At 25.2% G+C, this 18,790-nt stretch overlaps 1 protein-coding gene across 1 annotated transcript in view; it reads right to left on the bottom strand. All coding sequences in view use genetic code 6, as the record gives it.

The window, feature by feature from the left end:
- Nucleotides 1–957: 957 nt before the first annotated feature.
- TTHERM_00978770 (transformation transcription domain associated protein, putative) overlaps nucleotides 958–18,790 on the bottom strand; it is a gene marked incomplete at both ends in the record, with an annotated part of 17,963 nt that continues 130 nt past the window's right edge. Inside the window, 18 exons of the mRNA XM_001016908.3 lie at nucleotides 958–1,204; nucleotides 1,292–2,047; nucleotides 2,345–3,413; nucleotides 3,678–3,966; nucleotides 4,072–4,297; nucleotides 4,354–5,711; nucleotides 5,764–6,091; nucleotides 6,220–7,543; nucleotides 7,673–8,156; nucleotides 8,213–9,446; nucleotides 9,515–10,107; nucleotides 10,215–11,243; nucleotides 11,306–11,773; nucleotides 11,840–14,346; nucleotides 14,401–14,870; nucleotides 14,935–15,958; nucleotides 16,346–18,163; nucleotides 18,425–18,790. The exon at nucleotides 18,425–18,790 is cut by the window's right edge and continues 130 nt beyond it. Of these exons, the coding sequence (XP_001016908.3) occupies nucleotides 958–1,204; nucleotides 1,292–2,047; nucleotides 2,345–3,413; nucleotides 3,678–3,966; nucleotides 4,072–4,297; nucleotides 4,354–5,711; nucleotides 5,764–6,091; nucleotides 6,220–7,543; nucleotides 7,673–8,156; nucleotides 8,213–9,446; nucleotides 9,515–10,107; nucleotides 10,215–11,243; nucleotides 11,306–11,773; nucleotides 11,840–14,346; nucleotides 14,401–14,870; nucleotides 14,935–15,958; nucleotides 16,346–18,163; nucleotides 18,425–18,790 (15,590 nt within the window). The remainder of the gene's footprint in view (nucleotides 1,205–1,291; nucleotides 2,048–2,344; nucleotides 3,414–3,677; nucleotides 3,967–4,071; nucleotides 4,298–4,353; nucleotides 5,712–5,763; nucleotides 6,092–6,219; nucleotides 7,544–7,672; nucleotides 8,157–8,212; nucleotides 9,447–9,514; nucleotides 10,108–10,214; nucleotides 11,244–11,305; nucleotides 11,774–11,839; nucleotides 14,347–14,400; nucleotides 14,871–14,934; nucleotides 15,959–16,345; nucleotides 18,164–18,424) is intronic.

Here is an 18,790-nt window from a genome sequence, read left to right as displayed (position 1 = left end):
AAATTAAAAAAAAAAAACCCACCAAAAAAAAGAGAATGCTAATATTATTATTTAAAGTGGCTACCAACTGGGTTTGATTGTTTTGTTATTTAATTAGTAGAAAAAAAAGATATTTATTTTCAAATTAGTACAATGGTAATTTACATTTGAACATATTTTTATATAAAAAATCATAAGTTAAACTAAAATCATTTATTTGATAATTATAATTAATTATTACATAAAATATTTTTAATTTGTATAAAGAAAATTAAGGATATATTAATTATTTGATTTTATTTATTTCAATAGTTAAATTAAATTTACAAACATTAAAAAAAAAATAATTAAAAAAACTTTTATTTTATAAAAACAACAAAATATTCTTTGATTTATGTCTTTTTATTGTTTTCAATATTAAAACTGATTGAATATTAACATTACTGATTCAACTTACTTTCCTAAAATAAAAAATATAGTTCAGGCTTTTTTTTTAATGCAAATAATTATAACAATTTAAATAAATCAAATAAGTTAAATTATGAAGATATTAATCAAAAGGTAAGTAAAGTAAGTAAATGAGTAAACCATTTAATAAATAAATAAATCATTTATTATGTTTTAATATATATGTGTATGATAAATTTTATAGGTTTGAATAATTGTAATAAAAATAATTAATTAATGAAATTTTAAATTTATATTATTGTGTTTATGATTAGTTATAAAACATAAATAAAAATAAAGAGTTTGTATAATTTATTAATTGTATTGATATCGTTTATTTATTGAAAATAACTAACTAGTTTTTATTGTATCATCTTTCATTTCATGTATATTAGCTTGATATATTTATTTCTACAAGCTTATTTATGATGATTTCATCTTATTAACATTATTATATTTTGATTTTTTTTGTGTATTTACTATTCTATTTATTTACTGATTATTATTTTTTTTTTCTTTATGACATTTTACTCAAAACCAGTATTTATAAGAGATGGGATTATAAACATTTAACTAATTCTCTTGAATAGTGTCAAATATAGTGTAAACGCGAGTGCAAATTTCATTTTTAGAGAAATTATTTGTTTAGTACTCTTAGCTGTAGATCCATAAGATTTTCTAAATTATTTGATCAAATATTATTTACTTATCTCCTGGAATATTATTTAAAGATAACAAGTCCTCTATGACTGATTACATAGCAGGAATGAATGGGAACCTTTTAATATTAAATTATGAGTTATTTATTATATTAAATAAACTAAAAGTAAATAAATAAAAAAAAAAATAAATAATAAATTTTTACTCTTTGGTTGTAATTGCTTTAGCCATCGCTATAAAAGATGAGCACATAATACCTGAAATACCTATTTATCCTATGAATTTAGCAATAGAATTAGAAATACGAATGGAGTGATGATTCTTGTATATGACCTAATTGCCCTTATTTTATATATTTCTAATCTCCAGATTTTTAGTGTCTATAAAGACTTCTCCTGTATTGTAATCAAAGTAGATATCTTATAGACTTACGCTTTCTCCTAGTATGTAATTGCAGAAAGAAGCAGCTGCATAATTGTATGAAAATTCTTGGCGGAAATCTATATATTCTTAATAGGTATTGCATTTTGATAGAATGAACTGACAAAGGGCATTTCCTTTAACTAAATCCTTCATGCTTTTATTAATATCATTTGTGTTTGTGAAGTTAAATATATCCAAGTGTGTGTTAAAATTATCAATGTATTTGCTATCACTTTTAGAGCAATATTAGGTTAAATACCAATCGTGTACAGTTTACATTGAATATAAAGTTTTTGAACTTGCTTTCAAAGATAATATTTAAGACTGATTTAAACTATTCAAAGGAAGTCTCACACGCTAAGATAATTTAAGATTTCTGGTGTTTGTTTCTCTGTTTTTAAAGAACTAGCTATTTAAACATTGCTATAAAATTCCTATTTATAGCTATCTATGAGCATTTAATTCTTCAGAGCAAGGCTGATAGTACACACCGTTTTTATACACATGTTAGTAATCGTAATCAAATTCATACGCATATCTAGTTAATTTTTTACAAATAAAAACAATATTTTTGAATGTTATTTTGACTAATTAAATTTAAAACAAAATTAATTAATTAATTTATTTATTTATAGATAAACTTTTCCTCATTTTTTTGTTTATTTTTTAATTAAAAGCTTATTAGAATGAATTGTTTGTTAGTTTTACATTTTTTTAATAAGTTTTATATGGCTTTTTTTTTGAATGGGTTATTTATAATCAGAATATTTTAAAAATAATTTTATGTGTGAATTTAAATATGAACAAAAATTTTGAATTCAAATTAATTAATTACTGTTTGCAGTTGGTTGCATTTATGAATATCCTTTTAACAAATTTGCGGTAAGAAGGATAAAGCTCTACTTCTTTATTCAAAGAAGACATAAATGTGTGACTTTTAGGAGCAAACTCTCTAAAAATTCGGGGATTATTAATTACGTACTAGCCAGGAATCTCAATATCTTATGAGTCTAACTAAAATTGCAGAAGGCTTTTAACAGAATATTCTAGATTAAATAAATTCTTATTTTTATTATAAAATTATATTATTCCTGCGTAAAGCTTAGTGCGTATAAAATCTATAACTTTGCTTGGAGGAGATTCAGAATTAATGAATTAATAAACACTTTAAATTTTAACAAATTCAGGAATAATTTTATGTAAGTTTTGAGTTGAGCTCTCTAATTAATAAATTAACTATTTTTCAAGCATATCTTTATAAACTTCTAAGCTAGGAAGATTTTAAATTAGCTCTAAAATTTAATCCAACTCTTAGTATCTCATTTCTAAAGTAAGGAATAGCTTTTTTGGATCTTCTGTCAATGGGCTATTTAGAGTCTTGAAAAGAGATTCTATTTTTCTGCCTGAGATGCTTTCTCTCATTTGCAAATAAATTTATTATAATGCATTCTTTTCTTATTTTTATGGTAAATATGATCTTAGTGTTAAAAATAAATATTAATCATATTGTCTAAGAAGTTCTAATAGTTTTATATATGCCTATGCAATATTATTACTTTCCTTTTACTCTTTATATTTTTAATACATATATAAAATCTTTGGCAACCATAAAATTAATTAATTAGACAAACTCCTAGCATCTTAAATTTAGGCTATCTAATCGAAGTTTGTACCAATAAATTCAGGTTAACAAAACAAAACAAAATACATTCTTGAGTAGTAAGGTTTATATTTTAAAGCTTCTCCCATTAAACTTATTATCATTTTATTGAAGTAATCTGTGTGATTTTTCTCAGATTTCAAAATACTAAAGCAAATCTCAAGGTAAGTATAGCATATCTTTTGAAGATTGTAGGGTCTATTGAGAAGCGATTTTATATTTTGAATTGTTTCAAAGTAATTTTCTATGTTTTTTTTTTTAAAAAATGTTTATCTAATTTAGAAATTTCAAATTAAAAAAAATAGAATGGAAGCAAGGAGAAATGCTAAAATCTTTCATTTATTTATTTATTGAATTATTTATCAATAAATTAAAAGCTTTTTGCTTAATTTATTATAAATTCTAAGAAAAATATAAAATAATATTTATTGTTAAAGTTAATTAAAATAAAATAAATAATTTTTATTCAACAAAAATTAATTATTTTAAAGGATTTAAAAAAAATTACTTTTTTTGAATAGTGTTTGAGATAGTTTTAGATTAATTTACTCCTGCAATTATTCAAAATAGGGTTTTAAATTCATTGGGTTCATTTGTTTTTAGCTTTCACTTTACATGTGTTTCTGTATAGTTTCACCGAAAATCTTCTTTATTTCTTATATGTTTTCTTCAGTAGTAGAGCTATTGTCAATTAGAGAGTTTCTCATCAGGCATTTTAGCCTTAAATAAGTATCTTCAATTGGCACAATCTCATTTCTTCTGGGAGGCAATAAATTCATATTTGTGATGCCATAATTCTTTATTTATTTATTTATTTATTTATTTATTTATTTATTTATTTATTTATTTATTAGATAAATTTAAAAATAATAATTTTTTGTTAAATAATAATTAATTTATACCTAAAGAACCTTAAAGTATTAATAGTTATTATAGTCTAAATCCATATGCTGCATCAAAAGATTTTCTTTGTAATGCTTTTGTAAATTTTGATTTGGCTACTGTTACATATTTCTATCTATTATCTATTTAATAATATCAAAGAAAGTATTTTAAATGAACTCTCTTTGATTCACAAGTATTTTCCAGTTCAAAAGTGAGTCATATTTATGTGGCATTCTCTCTCTCCTAAAATCATATATTTTATTTAATTAAGAATAATTATAAATTGATAAATAATTTACCATTATAAAGTCATCTAGTCAAAAGTAGGAAGGGATGACTAGAAATATCTTTACTCATCAGTTTTTAATTTACCATATACTCTACTCGCTTCTTCTAATTCTGTAATAACTTAAAGCTGAGTTATTAGATTGTAATGAGCTTTTGTAATAGTTTTTGGAAGCGCAGACCATTCATATGCTAATTATACACTTGCTTTTTGAAGACTTTACTCAATTTACAAGAGTTATACACGCTTATTAAATAACTACAAGATATTTACATGATGATACATAAATGATGGCTGGAAATAAAAGTTTTGGTACTCACATGGTATCTCTTTACTTTCTTTCAAAATTAGCAAATCCTTATCTAAAACTCTAGATAGTTCTTTCATATTCTTATTCAAGCTGAAGTATGAAGATTCTGAGAGTAGGTGATCATTCTGCTCAACTTTGCTAAGATTTAAGAGTGTGTCCCATTCATTTAAATTTTTTTATGTCTCTATGAAAAGCTATCTATATGTGGAAATAAAGTAAAGAGTTTCGTAGTCTTAAGTGTGAGAGGAATAAAGATCGCATCGTGATTGATCATTTTCATTCAACTTGTCTATATTTTCTATTAAAGCTTATTGAGCTTGCAAGAACTCTTTTTGTTGGACAAGACACAAAGCCTTCCTAAGGTTATCATTTCTAATAAGCTAATTCATTGTTCCATACATGTAATCAGTTTCTCCTAAATCCTAGTAAATTTATTATATTTTTTCATAAACTTGAATATCAGCTTCTAATAAATTTTCATTCATCATCTCAGCAGTTTTTTCTAGATAAATCAACCCAATATCCCAACAATGATGAATTTTTATCATTTGGTAAACTCTATTAGGGTTTATTATGTATGGGTTTTTCTAGTTGAACTCAAAGAAAAACACATTAAAAAGAGCATACGCCCAGTTTTTCGATATTCTTCTATCTTCATTTTACTAGAAACCAGGAATTGAATATGCTCTGTTACCGTAGGTATTATATTACTGGCTCTAAAAGAAAAGTAAGTACTCCTCAATTGACTAATAAAGAAGCACTCTCATTGCTCTAGTCTAGCTTGACTCGATTAAGAACTTAATTAATGATATGAAAGAGGGTTGAATAAGTTGAATATTTAGAGGTGTATATTTGGAAACATTTTATTAAGCAAGGACAATATATCTGAATTCTTCAATTGAGGAAATTTATTTGAAGTCGTTTGCGATTGTAGTTTTTCTAGAGCAGCTTTAAGTCATGTCTTGAACACATTCCAGAACCCACTGTAATTAACTTTTTTAATCGAATTCATGAATTTCTTCTAAAAGGTCTTGAACATCCTCACAAAGTTGATTCTTGGCCTATTTATTTTTCATTTTTATAAAAAATCTTTATGATAAAAAAAATATTTACTATTTTCTTAGATTAGTTAGCTGATTAAGTGATAACCATCTTAGGGAACTTAAAGAAGTTTTTGAAAACAAGCTTGACATTTGTTGACATTTTTTTCATTTTGTAGAGAAGGTATTTATATGCAAACAAATAAACATCATCATTTTCGTAGTAAGAAGTATCACCTTCGTCTTTTTGCAAATGAGTTTGCAATTCCTCAGTAATTTCTTTGCTGCTGCTGCTACTACCTTCAAACAGTTTCTCTTCATACTTAGCTTGCCCAAGAATGAGTAACATCGAGTTAAGCTCATTCATATTTTCAGTTTGCTCTATCGTATCAAATAAATACCTATTTATTTTATTATTAATTTAAAGATAGATAGTAAAATTTCATAAATAAGTCAAAAATTAATTTGCTTTTATGGCAATTAAATAAAAAAATTTCTTTCGAATTTTTTAAGAAATTTTTTTTATTACTCTAAATTATTTGAGGATTAAAGTTTGGAGAAAATAATTAAATATTTTCTGAGTTCTACAGGAGAGATGTTTTTCAATGAACTTCCAGTTAATTTTAAGATATCAACTAAGAATTTAAAGAAATAAAATTGAATGTTCTCCTCTGCTATTCTTGTAGTATTCGAAAATCCAATTTCTTCTGGAATGCAGTAATAGTAATTTTTGGGGAATTTCCTATACTTTTTTTCTATATCTTAATACACAAATACCCATTAGATAATTTCATCTCTGCTCTTAAATGATAGCAAGTCAATAATCTATACAATCTTTGTGTATCTCTATGGGACTTCACTGTTTGGGAAATTGCTTTTACCTAAGAAAAATACTCTAAGCAAATTCAAAGCTTCTATTCTTAGTTAGTAGTGAACGCCTTCATCGACTACATTAAAAAGTACTTTTAGAATTCTTTTTATATTTTAAAGCAAGGAATCTTAATTCTTTTCCTTGATAGCTGGTAGAAGACACAAGCTAATATACATCAATCCTAGTAAATTTTGAGCTTAAGAATATTTTAAAAAGTTGCTTAGGTTGCTACTATATTATCTAATAAAAGGGAATTCAAAGAATTCTTGATGATCTCTGAACAAATTAATACTATACTTGAGGTGTTAATCGATTTCCCATTACATAGTCTCAAATCCGGCTTCTCTTTTAAGTAATTAAACATATCTATTTTTCCTATTTTATAACTACTAGGTAGCTTCTTAATAAAAGAAATCATCATTTCCTTGTTATTATTCTATTTCAATTTTCTCTTCATAAAATTTACTAAGCAAATTTTAGGCACTTAATTTACTTGTTTCGAAATAGAAGCAGCTATTATGAGGAATATAATTTGCATATTTTTAACAGAAGAAGTTTTCATAAAATAATTTATCATACTGAATTTTATCATCTTCTTTTGTTTTATGCTTCTTATTTTGATTTTCCAAAATCATAAGTATTTAATTTAATCTGATGATATACAGATCTTCTATATTTAAATTAGCTTGGTAAATTATCAACTTGACAATCAAGTCTACTGACATAGGAGGTTAAACTTCTTAGGATTGCAATTCTTATCCATCAATCTAAAAATGGTGTGTTTCTATATTTATCTTAATTTAATTAATGAGATTAGCTTTGAATTCTTTAATTTATTTGTCGTGTGGGTCTTCTTCATAGACATTCAAAAGTGAATACAAAATATTAGCTACCATAATCACCATATATGGTTCTAATTCGCTTGTATTCATCAAACTAAAATATTCTTTCCTTTCCTTGATTATTGCTTTCTCTTATTTTTCTTAAGAAAAGATGAATTAATTTAATAAAATCTTAGAAATTTAAAATAAAATTAAAAAACTTAATATGAAATTATTTTTAATAAATAATAAATTTTAATTGATAATATATTAATAAATTAATTAGTTACTTATTTGGTTGTTAGGCATTACATTTTTTTACATCATATTTTTTTATCCTTATCCGGCGCCATCTGGTGTAACTGAATTTTAATTTTGACTTGACCCTTGAGCTTGAGGAGTTGTGCCTGGTAGATTATTATTAGTAGTAGTATTGTTGTTTGGTTATTGCTATGGGTTTTGTTGAGGATTTGCGCTATTAGGAACTGAAATTGAAGGATTTTTATTTCTTTATTTTTACTTATTAAGCACATATAGAGTTGACCAATTAAGAATTTTGAGGAAATCTTTGATCTGATAATTATAGTTAGTTTCTGTATAAGATGAGCATTCAAGACAGATATTTAGTATATTTAGAACAAAAAGACAATATTTGTTAACGTGAGGTCTTGCGTAAGAAATCTTTTACTAATTCTAAGTAATTTCATTGTCCATTTTAAGCATATTAAAAATGTATTTATATTTAATCATTTTATAGTCTATCTTCGAGTTATTCTAAATAATTAATTATATTAAAATATTTTTAAATTATTAATAATTAATTAAATTACCCATAAAATTAAACATTTTTTGAGAAGGATCTGATAACTTTCGATTCTTTCCTCTGATAAGTCAAAGATGAAGTGAATTAGTAAATGAATAGCGTGCTTAGAGAACTTTCTTTCTGAATTTTTACATACTTCCATCTTTTAGGTGTTAGCATTTTCTTTGTTTTTAGACTCCTCTTTTATTTCTCTAAATTTCCAATAAACATATGTATTTATTAAGTTTATCAAAAATATAGAACGTTCATTATTCTTTTAATCGTGTTGTTGCTCCCATAAAAGCATGATACCTCCATTCTCATCATCCAAAGTTTACTAGAATTTTTTAATCTTTTATTTCTCATTTTCTGCCTTCTTTTTGTAAAAGAGGTATTATTCTTTTATTTCTTTAAAAATGTCAATTGCCACTGTTTCTCTAATGTCATAGAAGTATTCATTTTATTGGATAATAGCATTAAAAATTATTTTATCTTTATCCATATCTAAGAATTCTCTCACAATTTCATAATTAGTTTTTAATTCTAAATTACTTAGTAGGTTATTATTGAGAGCTGGAATAGCTTAGTTAGTTTGTATTTGATTATTTTAATTTCCTTGTTGGCTTTGTTAATCTATTTTATTTTGAACATTAAGTTACTACTATTGATTTTAAGCTGCTATTGCTGCTGTTGCCTAAAGCTATGATTGTGGCTATTATTAAAGTTACCTTTAGTTTTCTTGTCTAATTTACTTGGTATTGCTTATATTTTTAATGAAGTAATTTACGTTATTAATAATTAATTGCTAAAGAGTGTGGTTTTTGGTTGTTTCTTGTGAATTAAAATTGTATGCTTTGAATATGTTGCTTAGAAGTTGCTTTTTACGTTGAAGATCACCCTATAAATTTTGTAATCTAATAATCTTTATTTAAAGTTAATAATAAAGCTGCTTAATGACTGGATTCTCAGTCTAATCTAAATTTGCTGATATAATTTAAAAAATGTGATTCTAAAATCTCTTGAGGTAATCTTATTTTAATTCTTTTCCAAATAAAAATGTTATTCTACATAGCTCTAATTATAGCAGCTCCTTTGAAAATCTATCATTATTTTTTTAAATTCTTTTAATATCCTGTTATAACTTATGGACCATTTGTAATGATCCTGGCTATTAATGCTAAATAGCGGCTTGTCTCTGTTATTATAAACGGGGAATATTTTAAAGATCAGATTAGAATCTCTTAAATCTTTCATCGAATCTCCTTTTTTTATTTTGCATTATAAGAAATTAATTAAAATTATAATTAAAAAAATAAAATTAATTCATTACTTTTAGGCTTCAAATAAAAAATCAATCATCGATTATTATCCTGGCCTGCCCTACATTTAATTTTAGTGTTGAGTAATAATTTAAATAATCTGCTCTTTGGTCAAACTTTTTATTATTGGTTTTATAATTAGCTTTAACATAATTCTTATGTTTTAAACATCCATGTTTGTACTCATGTTAGTTAATGTATTCTGCAATAACCTTTTTTTTTACTCAACAGATAAGAGCGCAGAGACTTGTTCTTCAAAGAATCTCTTTAAGAAGTGAGGGCAAGGGTATTTTTCACTATAATTACTTGCGATGTAAGTGAATATGTTAATATCTTTCTTTCTCTAGAAGTATAAAATAAACAATTTCATAAAGAGGATGTAATTCTTGTAATTCATAAAATTGATATTTTATATCTTTTTACTCTCATCAATTAAAAACTTAATTCCATCTATCTTTTATTACTTAAATACTCTCGAGCTTTTTTTGGCTAGCAAGTAAATAATCTTAAGTTAAAGCTGCAAATTTCTCTAAGGATCCCAAAATCTCATAAAGAAATCTTAATCTTAGAATTCACGAGTAAGTGCTTCTCTCAATTCAAAGCTCTATTTTTTAAAACAAAATCTTTAAAAATTTTTTTTTTCATTAAAACTAAATTTAAAAAAAAAATATGATTTAATTTAATTCGCAATTTTGTATGTTTCTTTTTTACCTAGTCCATCTTGATTACTTTGTAGATAAATTCTAAAGTCTACTCGCTTAGAGAATTTAGAGGATCATTTGGCTGTTAAGGATTTTAAATAATCTTTTTGTCTTTCATCAAAATTTCAGTAACAAATTCAGTTTATACATTAAGCAATTTTGAAATTGGATTCAAAGTCTTTTGTTCGACATAATGCCAACCATATCTTATACTATAGTTCTTTTATATATCTATAGTTTAATTAAGAATTTATTTGATCTGCTCTTTACTACTTACTGCTTCTCTACTGCCTTTCTGCTAGTAGAATGGATTCTTTAAGTGCTAGAATAAAGATAATACACCTGAGACATTCTTTATTTTATAATTTGAAAAACTCTATTCATTTAATGGATTACTTGTATCCTTGATAATTTCGTCTAGCTATTTTAACAGGAGAATAATGAGCCTACCATTAAAGCAGTTTACTAGCATTTTAAGCAACTTCTTAAAGATTAATAAAAACTAAGGAGTGAACCTGTTGAATGGGGATTGCAAACAGACGAGCATAGGCCTTAAAATAACCTTCAGCTTTTCTTCTTCCAGCGCAACTTTATTATTATTACCATTTTTTTTATTAATTTCGGTTATACTTTCCTAGACTGTAGAGTGAATAGTCTTTTCTATCCTTGGCATCATTTCATATAATTTATTCAAATTCAAATAATTTATTTCTTCTATTTTTTCAAATGTTTTTGCTCTTAATTCAGGAGGCATTCTGATATAGTTTGGATTGCTTTGTTCAATTATTTTCTTTTCTTCTTTATCGATTAATGAGTTAAAGTATTTTGTTGGAATCGATAAGTTTATCTACTTTAATATCAAAATAATAGAAGACAAAACCTTAGCCCAATTTTTTATGTTGAAGTTAAGATCCTCAATATTCAATCCAAGCTCATCTTCATAAAATAGTTGGCATTAATTTATAAAAGAATTTTAACTTTTAGGCTATGCTTGTTGCTAATTTTATGGAGGAGGAGGAGGATTCATTGGTCTTTATTGCTTTTTTAAGTATAAAATAAATTTTTTTAAGCAAAGATAAATAAATAATTTATCTTATTTACCATATTGTTTATATTTGGATTTGGTGGCATAGGTCTATTAGGCTAATTGTTCATGTTATTATACTAATAGCCAGGTCCCGGAGGAGGGTAATTTGGATTATTTGGGTTAGGAGGAGGCATATTTGGATTGGCTTGATATTAATTGTTTGGTCTGGCAGGAGGAGGAGCGTTGGCTGGATAAGGTTGATTTGGCTACTGTATAGCTTAAGGATTGTTAGCATATTAATTAATTATTCTGCTATTTTAATTACTAGGGTTCATATTTGGTGGGTGATTTGGTAAAACATTAGGATGAGGTGGCGGCATCATCGGTCCATTTTAGTTTCTTGGGTTTGGTGTGTTAGGTCCACCTACAAACATATTATCTCCAACAGAACCTCTGCCTGGAATGCTTTTGTTCATAGACTAATTTAAATCTTAGTGAGGTTAATTAATAGGAGGTGCTAGATGAGGTTATTGAAGCAAGTTCTATCAAAAAGTTTAAAGTAAAAATTAAAAATCAAAAACAAAACAAAAAAAAAACTAATTAATTACTTAAGACGAGTTGATTCCTTGAGGAGGTAGAGGTTAACCCTGGTTTATAAGAGGAGGAATCTAATTTGGCATAGCTGCTTCTTAGGGATTTGATAGTATTATCCTTGATGTTTTCATTTCTTTATTATTTTTATCAATTATTTTTTGAGAAATTTAAATGATTTTTTAAAAGCTTTCATCAAATTTGAAATAAAAGGATAGTTTAGGCTGTTAATTTGATAAATTTAAATCTTAAGGAGTTTCTTGTATCCTTAAAATACCTATCAGCTTAAAAGGTAGACAGTTTTCACAGGCAAGCAGATACTCTAAACTCTTGTAGCAATTGAAAATACACAAGAGCTTTTTGTTTATTTAAGAATTCTGAGTGTAGTACAAATTACTGTTCATCAAATAATCATGTTAAAAAGTTTAGATAGCTGTCTAGATTTAGATTAATAATTCTGATATGTACAAATTTCTGTGGTTTTTAACTAAAGTTTGATAATCGTACTTAGAGGGCATTTATTCTAATTACTAAATGCTTGCTAAATTATCAGCCAAATCATCTTCTTTTTTAGCCTAAGCAATCAGCTAGTCAAAAGAATCACAGAATTTCACATCTTCGTTCGTATTTCCATTTTGTGAAAGGTACAAAATTGATATTACATTTGTGTTATGAATTTTAGCAATTGAATTGAGAGCGTTCCTTGAGTATAAATGAGAAAGAGGCTTGCATGTTGTTAGATTGCTCACAAATGTCTATAATATCCTCCTAAATTGAGGACTATTTATATTATATTGTTCTTTCTATTTTTTTATGTATTGTAAAATCTTCTTAATCAAAAGTTGACAGAAATCCTACATAGATTGCAAATTGACTACTTCAGGTAGATTATTTGAGATTATGTATGCACATTCTAAAATATTTTAAATATGCTATCCTATTATTTTTTGTTTGAAAATACTCATCACTTCATTCAGACATTCTACTAAACAGTAGCGCTTGTTCAAGGAATTATTGTTGTTGTCAAACATTCTACTATCAGAGGGACTTTCAAAGTTGTGAGATGAGATTATACTACTACCAATCATCTAACTGGTAGATTATTGTTAGCTTGCTTCACAGCTTGGGAAAAATAGTTATCTGCTATTAGAGGTTTGGATAAAGCTGTCATTGCTATTTCCAATTTCTTTAGTGAGCATATAGATAATAAAATTCTCCAATTCTCCTACTACTATATCTATGACTTATTTAGCTTACTCGCTTTCGTTATTAGCCATTTTTGGAGAAGGTTCTAGCACCATTTAATTAGAGTTTGGTTGTTATTGTATCTGTTAAACTATTTGCTTAACTCCATCAGTTTGAAGGTTTTTGTAAATATTCTTAATTAATAGCTCATTCCATAAAAATTGTTTTTCATTGCAAATTTGTGCTTTTTAATTGTTTCTTCTCTCCATGAAATTTGAGTTCTTAAGAGATTTAACTATTGTAGCTATAAACACATGATAAGGACTATTTTTGTTGTCAAAAAGATTTTTGAAGTAAAGCTAATTAGAGTTAGTGTTTTAACCTAATTAGAGCAAGACTAAATCAATAATATTCTGGCAGATAACCTTTGAGATGATACTTAAAATTCTCTCACTTTCTTTTCTAATCTTCAAAAGTAAACCTTGATCCCTTTCAACTTTTTAATCAATAGAAGTCAGGTCCATCAGTACTTTGAGTAGTTTCATAATGAGTAAATTAGAAGAATTTTAACTGGGAGAGGAACTAGTTCCAAAAAAGCAATTAAATTTATTATCTAAAATTTGTTCTGCTTCTTCTTGTTCATGTTATTCAAAATTAAATTCTCTTAGAATCTTTTTTTTAACTTCAAACTCTTCTTACATAGCTTCTTCAATTTACTTACCTTGTTATTGTTATTCTTGCTAATCTTGCTAGCTCTTTTGAGCATACTTTTCCTAAAACTTAACACCATTTTCGTTCTCATAAAGCCATTTTATGTCTAAATTTTCACTTCTGCAGAAATATTTAACGACAGAAAATTTGATCAAAGCAAATGATATATCAATAACATTACTTTTCATAGGTTAGTTATTAAAATTATTAATAATTCTATTAAATAAACTAATTGCGTGCTCAATAGATTGCTTAACATCTAGCTTAAAAATAGTTTTTTAAGGTTATCCATTTGTGTTATTTTATAGGACATCGAATTCTAAGTAAATTTTTTCTTAAGCTTCAGGCGCAGACTCGTTTTCGAAAATAAAAGTGTGTATTTTATGTTATTTTGTAAGATATGACAATTTTGAAAGCAATTTAAAAGCTATCTTTGAATTATCTGTAAATTTCAGATTAATATTTTGCTACTAATTTTGTCTGCTTGATTTAATCTATTTTTCAAGTTCTTCATTTTTCAATGTAAAATCTATTGGTCTATTTTCACTTGCTATTTAATATAATCTATCAATTAGTTCTTCTTTGATATCTTCTAAAGCAACTTCTAATTCCTCCCTAGTTAACTTTTCTGTAATAATTTAAATATATTTTTTTAAAAATTAAACATTAAAATAAAACTTACAAATTATATTTTCCAAATTTTGGAGGGCTTAAGTAGCAAAGTTTCTTTCATTGATTGTGATGCAAATCAAAAGAATTTTAGCAACCTGTTTCTTACGTTATAAGTCAAGGTTTTGATTATATAAATTAGGTAAGCAGAGGAATATTTTAGCAATTTAAGCCTAGAATTTAGAACTATTTAATTCTAATAGCTAAATAATATTGTCTAATATGTTTATACCTTCAAAATATTTGCATTTATCTTTACTAATTTTGAGCTTTTCTTTGATTTAAGACTTTTTGTCTTCAGTCAAATCCTTATTTTCAGTTAATGACTTTTCTAGATTTATAATTTCTTAATTTAGAAGATCAACATGCTTGTCATCTGCCATTTTATCTGGTGATTAGCATATTGAATATATTTCATTTTTTATTTAACTTTCCTTATTTGGATTTTTAATGATTTATTCATTCAGCTCATAAGAAAACCATCTAAATTTAAAATTAAATTGTATAATGATTTTAATTGGTAAATTATCATTAAAAATTAAATTACTTCAAGATTTTAAGATATTCTAAAGGATAAGGAGAAGTGTGAATCTTTTTAAATAAAAATAGAATGCTTTTTTTAATAGTTTGTTTGTACGAGTCATTGTCATATTGTGATATGATTCCGATAAATACTTATTTCATTAAAGACTAAATTGTTTCAAAGAATTTATTTTTATAAAGTCCATAAAACTCATTAAAAGGATCGATAGTTTCGTTGGACTGCTCTATAATAAGGAAAAAATTTTTTAAAAGAATATGATTAAAAAAACTAGCTGTAGGGAAATAATTTGGAGGATTAGCAGGTTGAGCATTACTGCTTTCTTAAAATGCCCCATCAATAATCTATCTATAGCATTAACATTAACTTTTATCAGTATCCTGATAGGTTTTTATTAATAACTTAAGTATTAACTTGAAATTAGGCTCGATTATATCTTTGAAATGGCACTCGTGTTCAATCATTGCAAAAATTTTAATAAATCTTTAAATGCAGGAGCTATCAATGAATTTTGCCTCAACATGTGCCATTTAGTGAAAATTAGTTAAAAGTTCTATACCGTTTTTGAAAATTTTTCTTAGTATGTTAAGTTAGTTTTAGTTCAAGTTATACTATTTATAAGCCTTGCTTAACTCATTTGGTTGGAATTACTTTTTATACTCTGTATTCTTTTCAAATAAACTCAATTGAATTTTATATTGAAAACCAATAAAATTTCTAATAAAAAGGGTCATCTATGTAAAATAGTATTATAAATTCTCTGCTTTAATTTCTATTCCATGAAATTTTAAAAATTCTCCTTCAAACTCTGCTTAAATTTCTTCTCTCGCATTTAACTTAATAATGTTATCCACCTAAAAATTGTAATAATCCTCATTTTCTAATATTTCCTACTATATCTTCTCTAACTCTGTTGAGTCATCTTGTTTCACTCTTTGCATTTTAGGAAAAGTGCTAAGACTAACATTATTTTTCTTCTTTTGAATCCATTCTATGTATTTCTTCTGTATTGATAACTCATCTTCGACACCTTTTTTTAAAAAATAGAGCTCAATATAAGTTTTATTTAAAATACATTTTTTTTATTTGATAGAAATAGATTGATTTTTTAACAAAAATCTTCAAAAACTTTTATTGGAGCAAAATTAATTTATTTATTTGTTTTCTGTTTAGTAGCAAATATTTGGAAATTAAATTCTATTTTTCTTATAAATTAATAAATAATTTTAATTTGAACTTCTTTTATATTGAATTTTGTTTCTTTCTAAATAATATTTAGTTTTTTATTTTATTTCTAAATTTAATTTTCTGATAAAAAAATAAAGTAAATTTTGCTTTTTAAAAATATATCAAGATAAATTTTTAAGGAGTAAGTTTATATTAATATTAAAGGAAAGAAAGAAATAGCAAATATTACTTGTATTTTGTTATTATTAAGCAGGCTTTTTTTAAATTACTGCTTAGGAATTTGAGGGTCCATTTGGCATAGCCCTTGGCTAAGGAGTACGCATAGCTAACTATTATGCAGCTCCTGGTGGCTAGTTAAGAGGCTATTGTAGTCTTTATTGTTAAACTGGCTAGTTTATGTTTAATAAGTTAGGATTTGGAGCCGAAATTGGTTAAGTAATAGACTAATTAGGTAGAATAATCGGTTGTTTTGGTTATTGTTAAGATTTAATAAATTATTTTTTAAGAAAATTTTAGATGGAAATTAATACAAAATTTAAATCTTTATATTTGGTTGATACAAATTTGAGGATTTCTTCTAAGTATTTGATTTTATTTTAAAGCTAATCGTGATTAATACCTTGTCTTTTAAAATATTCATTGTCCTATGTTATGTATCTATTAATTAAGCTATTTAATGTGTCTACAATTTTAATTTATAATTCTAAGTTCAGATTATTGTCATATAAAGTAGAAATCAAATTTTCGATTATAACTTTAACTTATTCTTGAACTCTTTAATCATTAAGTTAACTAATTTTAGAGGTCTAGTGATTTCTCATGGGTAAGCCACGCTAGTTTTGCTAATTGAAATCAATTGAAAAAATAGTTTAAATAATTAATATGTATAGTGTCAAGATTTCTATTTTGCTGTGATTGCTGACTAACCTGTCCATCATAAATACTTCATGATAATTTAAAGCATATTAGTTTAAATCGTTGTCATTAAAATTTTACTAAGCAATTAAAACTTTAGAGTAAACCTTGTATAGCTAAATCTTAGTATCAATGTACTCATCTGGAAATTTAGCAACATAACTTGATGTAACCCTCAGTAACTCTGAGATCAAAATAGAAGAGTTAGTATTTTAATCAATTTACCATTAGATGCTGTTGTAAACTTATGAAGTATACAGTATCATTTTTTTGTGTACTGTACCTAAATCTTCATGAAATTTTCTGTTAAATTCGCTCTGTGTGTATTCGAAGTTTGTATTATATATTGCATCAACCCCTGCTTTTAAATACCTTTTGATAGTTTCGATAATTTACCTTATTTTTTACAATATTTCAACTTGCTTTTAAATTTGTTCTAGCTTTTGGGCTTCTCCTAAGAAGATTATTATAACAGATACCGTTGCTGTCATTTCCTCATATATTCTTAGATCGTACTTGTTTTCAATCAGAGGCATTTCATTTTGTTGCTATAAATTTATTTGTTTTTGGATAGTTTAATCCTTGAGATAATTCGAATATTATTGTTTATCCTTTTATTGTTGAAAGAGGTTTTTCAAATTTTGAAAATTAAGCATTTTGTGATTTATGAAAAAGTTAATAATGCAGTGAATTAAATCTAGATTCTCCTTTTAAACAAAAGAGAGAGGCGATACTTCATGCCTTTAATTTATTCCTTAGCGTAATTTGTCTGACTGGCATTTAATCATTTAAAAAAGTGCTTTGATTCCTAGTAAGCTATTTTTGTTATTATCGTCTTAAATGATATTATTTAGAGAGTCAATTAGCTCTGTATTAATTGGTTGGACTGGAATTTTTGAGTCCTCTACAATCTTATCTAATATAAAGTGTCTCATTTGTTGTATTTCGTTATCATTAAATGTCATTTGAGTGTATTTTAGAATTTATATATATTCCTAATACAGCTACTTCATTATAGACTCATAGTTATATTAATTAATTTGAGGGTTTGAATTTTAATCTGTTTGATATGGGATGATGAAAGTGTCATAAAAACTCTGAATTTCATCTCTCAATTCTTTCTTAAAATCAGCTATTTAATACAAAAAATGTTTTTTATCAATCACATTATTATATAAAAAGTATTTTTAAATATAATTATTGCACTTGTAATTTATCCTACTGATCATCTTCAAAGTAGGAGTCAAAAAATGTAAAAATTAAATGATTTGTAAAATTGTTATTATTATGATAAATGGGGGAAGGATATCTTAGATTTCCATTCATTTCAAAGGCACAAAATTGACAAAATAAAATAAATTCAAATTAAAATGCTTGATGTATAAAGTATTACAAAGGCCAGTCTTTTACTTTATCTTTTGAACAAGCGCCTCGCCTTTTAAAATAAATTATGACATTTCTAACCTTTTTTTGTTTTCTACCAAAAAATTTATTTTCTTAGCTTATTATTTTATATAATTTTCCTTGTCTTGTTCTCCTTTTTCTTGTCTTTTTAATTTAATATATAAATGATTTAATTAATGTATTATATATATATTTTAATATCTTATATGATACAAAATGCATGCAAATATATATATATATATCTCTAGCTACTAACCTTCGAACTGAATGTAATAAATATTTAATAAAATGAATGAAATAAACAATGTTGTATGTAAATATTTAGTAAAATAAATAGTATTCATTTTTATTTACT

This window comes from Tetrahymena thermophila (genome assembly GCF_000189635.1).
Source record: "Tetrahymena thermophila SB210 genomic scaffold scf_8254634, whole genome shotgun sequence".
Classification (NCBI taxonomy): domain Eukaryota; phylum Ciliophora; class Oligohymenophorea; order Hymenostomatida; family Tetrahymenidae; genus Tetrahymena; species Tetrahymena thermophila.
This window is presented reverse-complemented; position numbering and strand designations above follow the sequence as displayed.